Here is a 16057-nt window from a genome sequence, read left to right as displayed (position 1 = left end):
CGGAAGAGAGGTATTACTGCCAGATAGATTTCTCTATCGAGTGAGCCAGTTGTACTCAAGAAAATATGCTTAATAATAAAACCCTTAGAACTGTTGCACCGGTTTTCCCAAGTTGGGTTTTTCCAGCAACAATTGTCCAAAAATAATGGTCTCCCTTGTGTGTTTGTCTATTTCTTTCAGTTGATGATCTGTAGATGGTTGAGACTGCATTGTGTTTATTTCAGTATTTATATCGTTAAATAATGTGTTCAGTAATTTAACAAGTAGGTGAAATAAACCAGATAGTGCAAGAAAATTTCTAACAAGTTAGACTTAGAAATTTCAACATGTTATCAAAGCGTTGCAGATCACAGGAGAGTTGAAGGCACCAGCTGAATCAGAGAATTTGCAGCAGAAACAGCTGTCCCGAGTGATAGAAGTTGTTCCTAAGCAAAAAGCAGCAAAGAAGGGGTGACGCAGAGGGCTTGTGTCATCAGTTCAAGCCAGAGAAGGGGCTAGCGCAGAAGCAGTGAGAGGTAGAAGAGGCTCACAAAGAGCCACGTCATCCTGCCCAACCAAGTAGGAGTGACACAATTGGCTAGTGGAGCGATTCAGCCACTGCCGAGATTGCGCAAAGCCTAGAGGCTCAGTTCTTCAGTTGCTAGGGCATAACAAGCTGTGGGCAGATTGTGGAGTGTGAAGTTGGTGGGGTGTTGTTGTTGTTGAGGCAAAACAGTACCTAACGAGACAGAACCAAGGTAGAAGGGAGTCGCTACCTAGGTGGATTTCTAGCCAAGGAATCCAGATAAGTGTTGTAGGAGCAAAGGGGATCGAAGAGGTGCGATTCAACTGTTGGCAAGGGGATTTCCAGGAGGGAAATCGAGACGAGGGATTCTAGCAGAGAACTTCCAGGTGGGAAGTAGAGACTCAGAGGAGTCAAAAAGAAGAGCAGAGATGGTCATGAACGGACTGAGGAATCAGGACAGGCTGGAAGGGGCATCCAACTTTGTCATCTGGAAGGCCTGGATCCTGTCTGTTCTAGATAGACATCGCATCAAGGCCTTCGCCTTGAGAACCGTGGCTATCCCAATCGACCCAACTGATAACGAAAAGTATGAGGATGTGATTGCCAAGACAAAGTGCATAATCCTTGATGGGGTCAAGGATCCTGTAGTTCAGCATATTATCGAGAAGAATACGACAAAGGAGATGTGGGACACCTTCACGACATTGTATCAGGGCACTTTCGTGTAGAGGAAGGTGCTACTGGAGAATCAGCAGCGGTCGTATCATATGTAGAAGGGGAAGAAGATAGATCACTTCCTCAGCAAGTTGCAGGAGATTCGAGACCAATTGACTTCCATAGGGGCCAACGCCGGATCAGGAGTTAATGGTGAGGTCACTCTAAACACAGCCTCCGAGGAGTGGGAGACATTCATCCAAAGCATTTTGGGCAAAGCGAATCTTCCAGATTAGGAAGAACTGTGGGCAGCTCTTCGCGAAGAAGAGATCAGACGACTGACCAAAGCGGGAAGTAGTGGCAAAGGAGCCCGAGTCAAGAAAGAGGAGGAAGAGGATGCGGCTCTAGCATCTGCGAGGCAGAAAGGGAAGAGGAAGAAAAAGGACCTCTCCAAGATAAAATGCTTCAACTATGGGGAGTTGGGCCATTATGCAACTCAGTGTCCGAGGAAGAAGAATAAGGGAGAGGTCTCTGACTCGAAGGCAATGCCAGCGAAGCTAGAAAAGGAGGAAGAGGATGATGACGATTGTGCCATGAGTGCTCATGTACCTCTAGAGAAGAGGTGGGGAGACATCGAGTTGTAGTCAGGAGGACTATAGGAGATGTGGGGCAAGATCCTTGAGATACCCAAACTCTTGGATCATATCCGGCTATAGGAGCCCCGAAGTGACAGTAGCAGGATGGCCGATTTCGGTAGAAGCGGCTGCGGATGGAACAACAGAGAGTGCTAGAGTGCAGTAGTCCCATAGTTTTAAAAATCGGCCCAGCTAACTAGTTACCGATCTAATTGGCCAATTAGCAGGCCCACCGGTTCCAGTTTGACCCCCCTCTGTGGCAAAAAAAATGACCTAATCGGTCCTAACCGGGCGGTTCCATCCTAAACCAACCGGTTACCAGTCATGCCCACCGTGAGCCCACTCAGCGCATTTCTCAATGACTTTTAGGGGTTTTGGAGGGAAACTAAGGGTGCTTTACCTCCAAAAACACCCTCTCCAAGCCTTTAAGAGGCCACTCTCCCTCTCATTTGTCTCACACATCTGATTTGGAGTGTTTATGAGTGTTTGTGAGTTTGTTTGTGAGCTTGGAGGGTGTTGAGTTTTTGCTGGAGTAATCATCTTGGAGTTGGAGTTGGAGCTATTTTGGCGATAGTTTGTAGCTGTCAGTGCAGTTGGCATCTTCAAGAGGAGGCTAAGGAAGCTAGTTTGCATTTCCAGGTAGGGATTTTCACTTGAAAATTCCTCATTTGACTGTTGTCCATGAATTAAATTTGTTTACGTGTTATAAATTTATAAACTTCTCACTTCTAACTTCTAAGTTCTATCATCTATGCTATCAAATCTCTAGCTCTATTCTATCAAATTTTGTAGCTTGCATATGCATTTGTTTTCCTAAATTTAGCTTTGGTTTTCCATGTTGCTTAGCTGCAATTTTTTTTTAAATGGCAGATTTCTTTGCAAATTGTTATTATTTCAAGCAAACATGGCTCCAAAAGGAAAGAACAGTGCATGGGCTCATTGTGATGTAATTGATGGAAAAATGATATGCAAATTATGCCATAAATCTATTGGAGGTGTGGGTATTCTTAGATTGAAACAACACTTGGCTGGGATAAGAGGCCAAGTAACGCCATGTGGTGCACCAAATGCATTGTTCGGTCCTATTAGGGCAGAATACATTTCCAAACTTGAAAAGTTTTATGAAGATAAGGCTAGGGAGAAGGCCATCCAAGATGACATTGCAAGGAAGAGGGAAGTATTAGAAGCCATGAAAGAGAGTGGGTATGATGATTATGAGATTCAAGACTCAACTTCTATCCCTTCCACCAATGACCCCTTTCACTATCTTCATGCTTCTTGTGGCCAACCATCAAAAGGAACAAAGAGAACAAACATCCAAAGTTTTTTCTCATCTTCTGCCATCATTGCCTCTTCTAATCCCACTTCCTCCCAGCCAAGTCATCAACCCACTTTGGATCAACATTGGAAAAAACAATGCAAAGAAACTTCTCATCAATACATTGCTAGATGGTGGTATGATTCAGATATCCCATTTAATGTTGCTCGCTCACCTTATTACCAAGCTATGTGGGACTCTGTTATAGCTGCAGGAAAAGGCTTCAAAGACCCTAGTATGCATGACTTGAGGGGAGCTCTTTTGCAAAAAGGGATATCTTTCATTGATGAGTATTTGGTTGAGTTTAAAAATTCATGGCTCAAAACGGGTTGTTCCATCATGTCAGATGGATGGACCGATGGAAAGAACCGCACTATCATTAATTTCCTTGTTTCTTGCCCTCAAGGAACCATGTTTTTGAAATCAGTTGATGCATCTGATAAGGTGAAGGATGTAGCCCTTCTATTTGAGCTTTTAGATAACATTATTCAGGAAGTTGGGGAGCAGCATGTTGTGCATGTCATCACCGATAATGCCTCAAACTATGTTCTTGCTGGAAAGATGCTTGAGACCAAATATAAGACCATATTTTGGACTCCATGTGCTGCACATTGCATAGACCTCATGCTTGAGGATATAAGCAAAGTGGAGTGGGTAAAAAACACTGTAGAGCATGCCAAGTGCATTACAAAATACATTTACAACCACTCATGGGTATTGAGCCTAATGAGGAAAAACACTAGGGGAAAAGAGCTTGTTAGGCCTGCAATTACGAGATTTGCAACTCACTTCCTCACGTTGCAATGTCTCAATGGTCAACATAAAAACTTGCAAAAAATGTTTTCCTCTGAAGAATGGTCTGAATCTCGGTGGGCTCGTAGACCAGATGGAAAAGACACCAAAAAGAAAGTGTTAGACAGTTATTTTTGGAAAAGGTCTGTAGAGCTTGTGAAAATTACCGAGCCCCTTGTTAAGGTGCTAAGGATGGTGGATGGCGAAAAATTGGCCATGGGCTACATTTATGAGGCTATGGATCAGGCAAAGGAGCAGATACAGGCAGCTTACAAGGGCAGGTTAGCTAAATATGGTCGTATATGGGAGATCATTGATAACAGATGGAACAATCAACTCCATCGCCCTATACATGCAGTTGGGTATTTTTTGAACCCAAGTATCATTATAAAAATCAGCTAGGAGATCTGCATGATGGGGAGATCAGAGCTGGATTGATTGATTGCTTGGAGTTGGAAATACATAGACAACCTACTGTTTTCACTATGGCAGGTGGTACCTTTGGCAAAAACTTGGCAAAGATGGCAAGAGATGTGGACCAACCAAGTAAGCAATTCCAATTTCCAAATTGTTTTTCTTTTCAAGTTAAAATTGTTTCCATTCTTTACAATTCAAATTATAAACTAAGTTACTAATTAATGTCTTTTTCTTTGCAGCACATTGATGGGAGTCATTTGGCGGCCAGTGTCCTCAATTGCAAAGGTTTGCAATTAGAGTCCTCAGTCAAACTTGCAGTGCTTCAGGTTGTGAGCGCAATTGGTCTGTTTTTGAGCGCATACACACGAAGAAGAGAAACCGTTTGGAACAAAAACGGTTAAATGATCTTATTTTCGTGCAATACAACCTTCGACTAAGGAGGAACCAAATGATGAGCAAAACACCTGATCTAGATCCCATTGTGTTGGACGATATTGATCCAACATCAAAATGGGTGGAGGAGACTGAAGAACCTGTGTTTGAGGCTAATTTTGATATCGACATGGCTTTAGCAGGGGATGAAGCAGATTATGTGGCGGCATCAGAACCAAGATCAGTAGCGGCATCAAGGAAAGGCAAAGAACCAATGGAAGGCACTAGTCGTGCAGGTCGACAAACTCGTGCTTCCATTAGGTCCACTTCTATTGTTATTGGTGGCATTGATACTGAGGTTGTAGATCAGGCTGGGGCATCCTCAGACTCTGAACCAGATGATGTCTATGTATCTCCTGATGATGATCTTGTGGCTAGTAGTGGTGATGAACTTGATGATTGATCATGTGTACACTATAGACTTGTAGTAGGCCAATGGCCTCATAGCTTGCAGCATTGTTTTTGGACTTTATAGGCCATTTAGAGCCTCATTGCTTATGTATTTTGCTATTTTGTCGATGATATGTATTGCACTCAGTGCCATTTTGATATATTCACCTTTACATGGTATATAAATGAGCAAACTTTGCATATTTTGTCTCTATTGGCTTGGAATCATGGTTTTAAATCTTAAAAATAGTTTTGTTTCATTAAAAATTAATTATTTAATGTATTTTTCTAAAACCGGCTCGTTTAGACCAAACCAGTCCCGGTTAGACAGGTTCCGGTCGGTAAACCGGTTCATTAGGTGGACTAGTTCCGGTTTTAAAAACATTGAGTAGTCCCTGGCAGCGCAAAGAGGGTTGCAACAGTGCGAGAGGCACAGAGGAGGTTGCAACAGTGCAAGAAGGCACAGAGGTATTTGAAGCACTGCGAGAGGCACAGAGGTGTTGCAGCAGCATAGAGGTAGCAGAGGGAGCACAAGATAGCAGCAGAGAGAGCTTCAGCATCAGGAGGGTTTCTAGCCTGACAAGGATGTCAGTAGTTGGGTAGATCAGTTACCATCGTCTCATTCATTGAGTTGCAGTGCAGCAATCGCAGTGGTAGTGCTATGCGCAGCACGATGCAGCATGATGAGAGAGGGTTGCAGTGCAGATGCAGTGTTGGGAGGAAGGACCAGCAGTAGCACGCATGCAGAAGGAGTTGTCATACAGATGTAACAGTGGCAGTGGTAGAGCCATGGGCAGCAGTAGAGGATGCAGCAGTGCAGAGGATGTTGGGCAAGAAGGCCAAACATCAGCACAGGTACTGGTGTCGGATAATCAGGGTGATGCTCAGTGGAGGAGTATTACTAGAGCACATTCCTCACTAAGAGGCAGCGTTGATTTGGGATAGCATCGGATGTGCTCTAGCCATGAAAATTGGTGGAGAGGCTAAAGCACATGAGATCTCCAAGACCTAAAAATGGTTTGGGGAAATTCTACCCGATGAAGAGATATTAAAATAATTAATATTTTTAATGGGTTCCTAAGTCTAGACTCTAAACTGAGGAAAATAAAAATATTAATGGGTATTAATATAAAATTGGGTTAGAAGGTTCTAAATGACATGGATCAAGCCAAATCTAATCTTAGCTGTTGATTAGAGATGTAATCTCGGCCGTTGAAGACTCAACAGAAAAAGTATAAGAGGAGGCTTGAGGGTCAGTTGGAGATACACCAGAGTGATCAGTCAGTTCGATTTTCTACAACGGGGTTTGTTAAGAGAAATTGAACCAGTGATCAGAGTTGCAGCGAGGGGCAGTGAGTGCATAGCAGAGAGGCAGAGATAGTGTCGGAAGAACAGCAATAAAGCAGAGAGGCAGACACAGAGCCAGAAGGAGCCACGCAGAGGCCAGCAGTGACTGCACAGATGGCCAGAGGGCCTGCATGAATGACGCAAAGGCTGCAAAAGTGACACAGAGGGCCAAAGAGGCTACGCAGAGCCTCAGAGGGCTGACACTAAGCCTCAGAGAGGTGTTGGAGAGAGTTTCGTGGAGCAGACTTTCAGAATATCTGCTTCCGAAAGAGAGGTATTACTACTAGATAGATTTCTCTATCGGGTGAGCCAGTTTGGCACCCAGTTGTACTCAAGAACATTTGCTTAATAATAAAACCCTCAAAACTGTTGCACTGGTTTACCCAAGTTGGGTTTTTTCGGGGACGATTGTCCAAAAATAACGGTGTCCCTTGTGTGTTTGTTTATTTCTTTCAGTTGATGATCTATAGATGGCTGAGACTGCATTGTGTTTATTTCAGTATTTATATGGTTAAATAACTTGTTCAGTGATTAAACAAGTAGGTGAAATAAACCAGATAGTGCAGGAAAATTTCTAACGGGTTAGACTTAGAAATTTCAACAAAACATAGGGCTCCCATACCAGGGATCATGGCCCTTATAATCAGCCTTGGCCCCTTAAACAAGAAACAACAAGGGCTTGGAGTAAACAACTTATGACGACCAATCTATCCCTGAACAAGATATACTTCACTTACATGTTGAAGGATCACTCAACTCAGCCCTTTCAATACACGTACCTTGAACACATATGGCAGGTCCTTTGCCACCTCTTTTGCTGCTCCCAAGACTTCTGCAACTTCAGAATGCTTGCATCTTTAGCTGACCAATATGCCACTATCAACCTTCTAGCTCCTCCTAGAATGATTGAACATAGGCTCACTGATCTGCCCTCTAGCAACCCTCTTGCTCCACCAAGACGGCCTGCTCTTAGGGACTTCACCAAACTGCCCTCTGGCATAGACAAGGTTGATCCGCTATCTTTGCTCTTAGGATCTTTAACTATGCCCACTTATCAACCTTCTAGCTACTTCTAGAATGTTGAACTTAGGGCTTCACACGTAGCCCTCTTGACTGACTTCTTTGTTGCTCCAAGATCAGTCCTTAGGGCTTCTTGTCAACTGCCCACATAACACTGAATATCCTCCTACATTCAATGTATTTTGGGCCTCCACCAATCTGCCCACTTATCAGTGATATGCTCACCTGCACACAGCAAACTAGGGCATCACTAACAGCGCACAGACAGTCCTCTTTGAAGGAACAGATCTAACGCTTACTGTACAGCCTACATAACAACATTTTGATTAGCCAAGCTCATTGCCCTTAGGTCTTACACAGGCTGCCCACACATCTGCAATTGTCTCCACAATTTATACATAACTTAGTGCTTCATTGTTCAGCCACTAGCAGTCCACAAAACATATTGTTCTTAGGTCGTCCTCTTCTCATCACCTTCAGCACACTTTTCTCCTTGATTCTGCCCACATCTCTTGACTTCATGACAACCATACAACCATCAACGTATCACAATCAACAGACCTGTACACACAACCTGAGGCACCACAGCCCTCAAAACAGGGATAATCTAGCTCCTTCAGGGTCTCGGCCCTCTCCACTTATACCCCAAAGAGGCCGCATTTAACGGGATCTTAGAACAGACTTTATGGCTGATATTTAGGTGATTGCTCATGCATAGAAACAGGCCTAACTAGGGCACGAAATTACAGAGAAAACAACCCCAAAACATGTGCAGAAACTGACCTCCTTGAGGGTCGAAGATCGCAGAAGCAGCGTCCTCTTTCCTGGGTTAAACTCGTCCTTCTAGCAGACCTGCGACAGATAATTAACCCTCCATCTTCGTCCTTCCTTAAGATCCTGCAACTCCCTGAGGTATTCACTCTCTTTGGACAGAGATGACATGAGAAAGTGCTAACTTGGATGTGTGTCAAATGGTTTAACCTCATCCCTACTTATATTACTCTTGGTGAAGTCGATTTTCCCTCAAGGATCACTACTTTAACAAAGCCGACTTGAGTTTGCGTGCTCAAACGTAAATAACATAAGAAATAAGATTTCTTACATTTGACTTTTGCCACATCATGGAAGCCCTAGTTGCCCCTTAGCCCTTCAAGGGTGCCCCTCATGCATCGATGAATAGAATAACATTTTCTCTACTGGGTCTTGCACCCACAACTTTGGGTACAAAAACCACGGCTTGGGTATACTGCCCACAAGCCACTTTTGTGGGTCAACTCTTCACAAACCCAGTACCCTAGGGGTTGTGTGTTAAGTTATGGTATGTTCTATGCTAGAGCAATTTATTTAAATTTTCACATTTAGCAATCACATTAGCATTAAGATAAACTGCAGATAGAACATAAATATAAATCGCAGAAGACATGCCAAGACAAGAGGACACAAGATGTGGCACTAGCCAGGGACAAACCCCACAATGTGTGGGGAAACCCTTGATCAATTCTTCTTTTATGTTCTTCAAAGTTCAGCAGAGAAAGAGAGAGAGAGTACATTTACAATAGAAGTCAATACTTTGACTTATGATATCTACAGAGATCAGTTGAAGACATATTGCTTCAACTGATTCTCTAAGGTGACTTCTTCACCTATCATAGTGCTGCACCTTGTCCATTTGTTGCACCTTACCGTGTAGCACCATCATGCTGCATCATACTATGCTGCCCATACATCATCGTCATTATGTTGCTGCTGCTAGTATGACTCATCGTCACCATGCTGCCTGTGTAGATGTTGCCCCTGCTAGTATGAATCATCGTCATCATGCTGCCTGTGCATATGCTGCCCCTGCTAGTATGAATCATCGTCATCATGCTGCCTGTGCATCATCATGATCGGAGACTGTTTATCATTCTCATTATGTTGAGACTGAGTCTTTTTACTGGTATACCAAGGATCTCAGACTATCATCGATCTGAGTTATGCTAGGACAATAACTTCTAACATAATCTTTATTATAGTTCTATCACTGTTGTTCATTGTGATAGGGCTGCTACAGGTATGCCACCAAGGATTTTCACCATCATGTAGACTCACTGAATTAGCGTAAATCCACATTACTGTTATGATGCTATCAACGTGATCTTTATTGAGTTTTGACAAACCGAGGATGATTCATACACTGTGTCCTTAACCGAAGTTATTTATGCCACATCTATCTGAGATAGTTGTGCCCAGATCACATACATCCTGCTTTCTTCATTCGAGGATATACACAGGTATGCTGAGTCTATGGCTCCTTCACGTATGATCTGCGGCTACCTCACTTTGATAGTGATTAGGGTATCACGTTGACTGCGTGTCTCTGCCCTGTGTATATTAATTGCGTGAAAGGATTCTCTAGTGATTAGGGCATCACGATGACTGCGTGTCTCATATCATATATGACTGCGTGAACTTATCTTCTATGACAGCGTATAACAGTGAATCACATCCATTATGAAGAGCGTATCACATCCAATTAGAACAGCGTATTACATCCACGAAATGCGTATTACAGTCTCCATGATCTGCGGCTGTATGTACCCCTTTTTGCATATGAATTGTCTCCCATAATAGCAGCTAGATGAATTCATTACAGCGTATGAATTTTCTCCTATTACAACATAATGTCTTCCATAATCTAACTGCGTGTAAGGATCTCTGCCCTGTGTATAATTAGGGCAAGTTCTATTTCCATTGCGGCATATATACAATTGATTTCATTTGTGACTGCGGCTAGGGCTTATTAGGCCAGCGTATATTATTCTATTACGTTGACTGCGTATCAATGTCCAGCATTACGTTGACTGTGTAGAGAGCGTAGCAATGTCACGTATATATCATGAACCATAAACAGCGTAATATGTCCAGCGTATAAACACCGTTTCACTTCCACACTTAACTGTGCGTATAGTTGCTGGATTAGGGCATCGTACTTGTAGCTAGGGCATCATACTCTTTAGTATCTCTTCTTCTCCAAAAACCCAAGACGTGGAGAGGAGATCACCTAAAGAGTGTGTCCTCTAATGACTCCAAATCCTCTCTTATTTATACTAAAAACGTAGAGGTTGAATAGACACGTCGGTTGGGCTTCTAGAGCCTACGTAAGAGCTGGTCGGCTTGATAATAATTATATAAACAAAATAAATTCATATCTCCATAAATACTTATCAGAATCGGATGATCTTTGGATCAATCGTACACCTCTCGACGAGAGGGATCCAATAAAAATATCAGCTGCCATAAATAAGTTGACCCACATGGAGATTGGCCCTAGTTGCCAATTTAACATTGTGGGAGTACATCCCGAGCTACACAAATCAACAAAGGGCGTGTCCTAAAAATGTAAACGTTAATGTTCAAGAACAAAAAGAGATGTGCATTGTTTACAAGCTAGTTTTGGTAACCGGGTCTCAAGATGGATCTAGGACTACAAAATTTGACCCCCTAGTAAGTGCATGTTGTAGTAATCTCCACCTCCACCCCTTGAAGGAGGTGTTAAAGATCATAACCTAGTCTTCATAAGGTTCTGTGCCAATTGTTAAATGTTTGTAGCTCAAGTTGTTGTGAGGAGTTGCTACCCTCCTTGCCCAAGTTTAAATCCCACCTTGTGACATGTTTGCTCCTACTGAGTCATTTGTTGATGAGCAATAAATGATCTATTCATGAGTTGTTGACCTGGCTTTATGCCCTTAAGAATCTAGGGTTTTCCATCCTTGAAATGAGCGAGAGTGCCTAGGAAGTCTCCCCTTAGATATATTACCTAGGAAAAAAAAGGCTCCCCACTAACTACTTGTGATCACAAAATTACATTGCCTTTGTAGACCTTTGTGGGAGGGATGCTAACAAGAGCACATTGTCTACAAACAAGAATAATGCAATCAAGACGTTATGCAACAGGGAAACCATCATCCACGTGTGTTCACCATAACGTGCTCTTATACCGCATTAATATAGCTCCCAAATAAAGTTTAAAGGAGGGAGCATCCCTATGTAATACCAATGGCACTCTTGACGAAGTCAGTGAATCCCTTGTACAAAACCAACCTACAACAATGAAGGGCTCAAAGATGCCAATATCACGAAATATTTGAAGCAAAAAGTGTCTCAACATAGAGTCAAAGGCCTTCTTAAAGTCCACAACACAACGTAAGACTTTTGAGGGTCCTTACCTCTTCAACAATAGCTCTAAGTGTAGAGGTATGAATAGCTTTAAGTTTACTTCCCTCCAAATGTTTAGAAAGTCATATGTTCAAACCCAAAACATGAAGCTTGGAAAAAATAAGCATAACCATAATAGTCTTCAAGGCTAGAAGACAAAAACCAATCTAAAGACTAAACCCATTAATTTATACCTCCACATGTATTAGTTGATAAGAAAGTAACAAGCACCACACCTTTAAAGCTCCAAGAGCCAAGTAGTGTTTCCCTTAAATATTTGCTCATTCCACGATATCTAATATATTCCCATCTTTCAAAAAACATGCCTTGCCTACAATCTGTTATTTTTTCTAACAATCATACTTCTAACACTATGTGCTCGTTCTCAGAGCAGTCAGAATAACTTGAATGATTGACAATTAATAAGGAAATGTCTACAGAGTACAGACATGGATATGAATAACATCCAAGAGATCCAGTAAAGCAGAAAAGGCAATTTGATTCAAAGCAGACAGCATCAACATAACAAAACTTTTAAAACACTATACCTTAAGGTTATACTAAATGTTAGTGAGTTACCTGCTTTACTTCTCCCAACCATGCACTAAATTCTGGTCGTTTAGTCCTGAAAAAAGAAAAAGAAAAATTGAGGAGAAAGACAGTGTGAGTTTGCCTAGGAAAAATAACTGTTTCATAGAAAACACCTAAAGCACAAATATGTAGAATATATGCACATATTTTACATGCTGGTTCACACATTTTCAGAATCCTCACATAACACTCCATTTCATATCACACATAATAGATGACAAATCCTTTTGAAATTCTATTTCTGAACATCACCAAGAGACTAGAGTTCACATTTACAGTTTTAGAAATAAGGCCGCAACTGCATTGGTGTTGTCCTACTTCAATCAGAAAATTAGAAACCAGACAAAAAGGCAAAAGTTCACTAGTTATAGAAAAGAAATTGGCATGGCTTGACTCACAGTAAGAGGAGGAATCAACCCACAAGGTTCAAGTTATGTTGAATATAATCTATAAACAGAAGAAGCAAAAGGGATTGAAAATGTAGAATTACAATAAGGTTCAGTTCAAAATGAAGAGGGCAAAAAGCTCATGTGATGTTAAAAGTGTCACAGAAGTAAATTTCACAAGAAGAAGAGCATTAGATTAAACCCAACAGAAGAAAATACTTAACATATTTGAAGGTTTATTAGCAGGAATTAGTAGGTAATGAAATCCAAGGTACCCTACAAACCTTCAAAAATGATCTGAAAGGATCTTCAGAGAAAGAATATGCTCAAGCCACCACAACACAATGAATAAAAGGAACAATATAGAAGATAATATATATACAATAAGCAAATCGCCAAAGCAAAAGAAGTTCATGTTATTTCCTCAAAGGAAATATGTTTATCTTATTGCAGGTTCAAATGCAAGGTCTATAAGCATGGCCTCAGTGTGATGATTCCCAAGCTGGAGACACAATTAGGATATAATCTTAAATTTAAATAAATGAACAGCATCAAAACACAAACCAAGGAAATAATGGCAGAAAAGTAGGGAAAGTTGAATTTGGCAGGTCTAATGAGAACCAAGTACAGTGCGATGGAAAGTTCGAGTGTGCTTGCCAATTAAAATTTAACACTAAACAAGGCAACACCAGGACATGAAGAAGAACTAATACCGAAAGTAAACCAAGAAAATGCTACAAGCATAGTAAGGGAAAGTCATTTTACAAAGGCACCTTATCGACATTCCAATCATAAGAGCAGGTATCCCAGTGAATGTATCGACATCATTAAGGACAAAACCAAGGTTACTTGGGAGCGGGAGCGAAAACAGGGAGTGGGAGCGACATTTTCAGAAGCTCCCGATTTGGGAGCGATTTTTTATATAATATATATATTTTTTTATATTTTTTATATTTTTTATATTTTGATGCATATATGTCAACAAAAGCATGTAGAATGATGAATTAGATATAAAAAGCATAAAAAACATAGATTGAACCATATAACAACAATCATCTAGAAGTTATAATCTTCATCAACCACGTCCACAAGTTAGTAACATACAACATATTGAGTCTCACAATTCGTCAATCTTAAAGTTTCAAGCGTTCAAAATTCAATATATAACATTTATCATAATTGATCACCAAAGTTGTACTTGTAAGCTCAGTGTAACCATTACAACAAAGAATATCTAACATGAAATGAAATGAAACAACCTTCAACTTTCACGAAGTATCATATTCATAATTCATTACCAATGAGTTATAATTGCCAACTTCAAACTTCAAACTTAACTTGTCATATATTGTTTACAAAAAATATCATAATAAATATGAAAGAGTCAACAGTTATTAAAACTACTAGAAACTAGAAAAGACAAGTAAATCTATTATCTACAACCTCCTCTTGCCGCCACGAGGAATGTCTAATTTATGAGTGGCCGGGGTGGTCTTCTAGGAGTCTTCTCCTGCACAGTCGCACGACGAGAACCAAAAGGCACATGCCCTCCACGTGAGGATCTAGATGGAGGCGGCAGCAGCAAAGGAACAATACTTGGAACTCGAGCACTGGCACTGCTACTGGATGATGGGGGTGCCATGGTTGTTGTTGCTTCATCATCATCTCTCATAAGTTCTGCTTCCAATTCTTCAAGATGTATAGTGCCATCCTCCAAATTATTGTCCTCTAGGTGGTTGTCCAAAATTTTATATGTTGGATTCTCATAAGCCCAATCACAATAATGACTCAACAACCTCAAGTTGTAGTGCACATAAACCAAGCTTTTTGCCCAATTTTCATTGAGTTTGTCTCTTCTCACATTATGCATGAAGTTGTAGGTGCTCCAGCGCCTCTTTGCAGAAGTATTTACAACCTGTGAAAGAACTTTTTTTGCCAATTTTGGCAAAATTCCCATGCCGCCATATGCTTCCCACCATGTGAGAGCATCAAATTCGTCTATATCTTCCATTGCATGCAAAGAACCAAACAAACCAATGCAACTGAAGTATCTGCCTAATTCAAGACGCAGATTAGCACACTCCTTGTCAAGTACCAACTTGTCTAATGCTTCCATATATCCTTTAGATACCTCTGGATCTGTATGGGGTTTGATCCTAACCCCACCCCCAGGTGCAGGTTGGCCCAACCAAGATGGAGAGTAGTATTTTGGCATAAGGATATATGCCAAGGCATGTAGTGGAACATTAAGTTTATTCCACCGTGTACACACACAATTGTGAATCATTGTATACAAGTTGGGATCATCTTCCTGAACAATATCTTTTATTTTCCCCAACATGGTATCCATCTGCTCATACACCTCCCCAATCACTGGTTTATCTGTATCTGCAAAACGAATCATGCTATAAATGGGCTTGGTGAATTGCAATACTTGCCTCACACGTGCCCAAAACAGACCATCAAGAGCGGTCTCCTCCACCTGTTCAAAACCTTGCTTGTCAACTGCATTTGTAGCCTTGTCTTTTAATACCTGCCAGTGTGGACTTGATACCATGCTAGCCAAGGACTCTCTTACCAAAGGCGACTGAAGGTGAGGTAATAGCTAGCAAATCTAGTCTTCGCAATCTTCAACAGCTCCAATCTTGAGTGACTACGGAAAAGCCCATGGGTATTGCAATGATTTGTAATTAATTTTATCATTTGTTTGCCTCTCTTATACAAATCACCAATCCATTTGTATTGTTGGTTTTTGTTCTTAATAATATCATGCATCAAAAGGATCATTGTATGAACCAAACACCAGACCAAAATATGTTGGGGCATTTATCCTCAATAATTGCTCCCGTTGCCTTACAATTAGGAGCATTATCAGTGATGACTTGGATGACATTATATGGCCCAATATGTTCAATTGTTTCAAGTAATGATACTGCAATGTTGATGTCGATCTTGAACTTCTCTGAGTAATTATATGTTGAAAGAAAGATGGCACCACTAACAAACACAACAAGAACACTTATCAATGCCTTGCCTTTTACATTTGTCCATCCATCAGATACAATGGACACCCCATGCTCAGTCCAAGAATTTTTCATTCTACTCAAAGAATGTGATATTTTTGCTTTTTCATGATCAAGTCCAACGGTTCTAGCCTTGTCATACCCAGGCTCTTGTATCCTTTAGGGGGGCATCATTTATGGCAGAAACTATTTCATGTCAATAAGGTGAGCAAAGAACATTGAATGGTATCCCACATGCATAGAGAAACCGGTAAAAAATTTAATCAACATCATTCCTACACCCTTCGTCAAGGAAATCTGATATGGTTCTACGCCTTAAAGAGATGTCTGTTCCTGTGCCTCCATATCCA

General features: G+C 41.1%; 1 protein-coding gene across 1 annotated transcript in view; it reads right to left on the bottom strand.

Moving 5' to 3' along the window:
* Positions 1-16057, bottom strand: part of LOC149151118 (nucleic acid-binding protein) — a 357600-nt gene that overhangs the window by 216857 nt on the left and 124686 nt on the right. The window contains exon 2 of the mRNA XM_089441282.1: positions 12287-12332. Coding sequence (XP_089297408.1) covers positions 12287-12332 — 46 coding nt within the window. The remainder of the gene's footprint in view (positions 1-12286; positions 12333-16057) is intronic.

Source organism: Pinus tabuliformis, chromosome 9 (genome assembly GCF_031772625.1).
Source record: "Pinus tabuliformis cultivar Carrire ecotype Pingquan chromosome 9, CPIR1, whole genome shotgun sequence".
In the NCBI taxonomy this organism is placed as follows: Eukaryota; Viridiplantae; Streptophyta; class Pinopsida; order Pinales; family Pinaceae; genus Pinus; species Pinus tabuliformis.
This window is presented reverse-complemented; position numbering and strand designations above follow the sequence as displayed.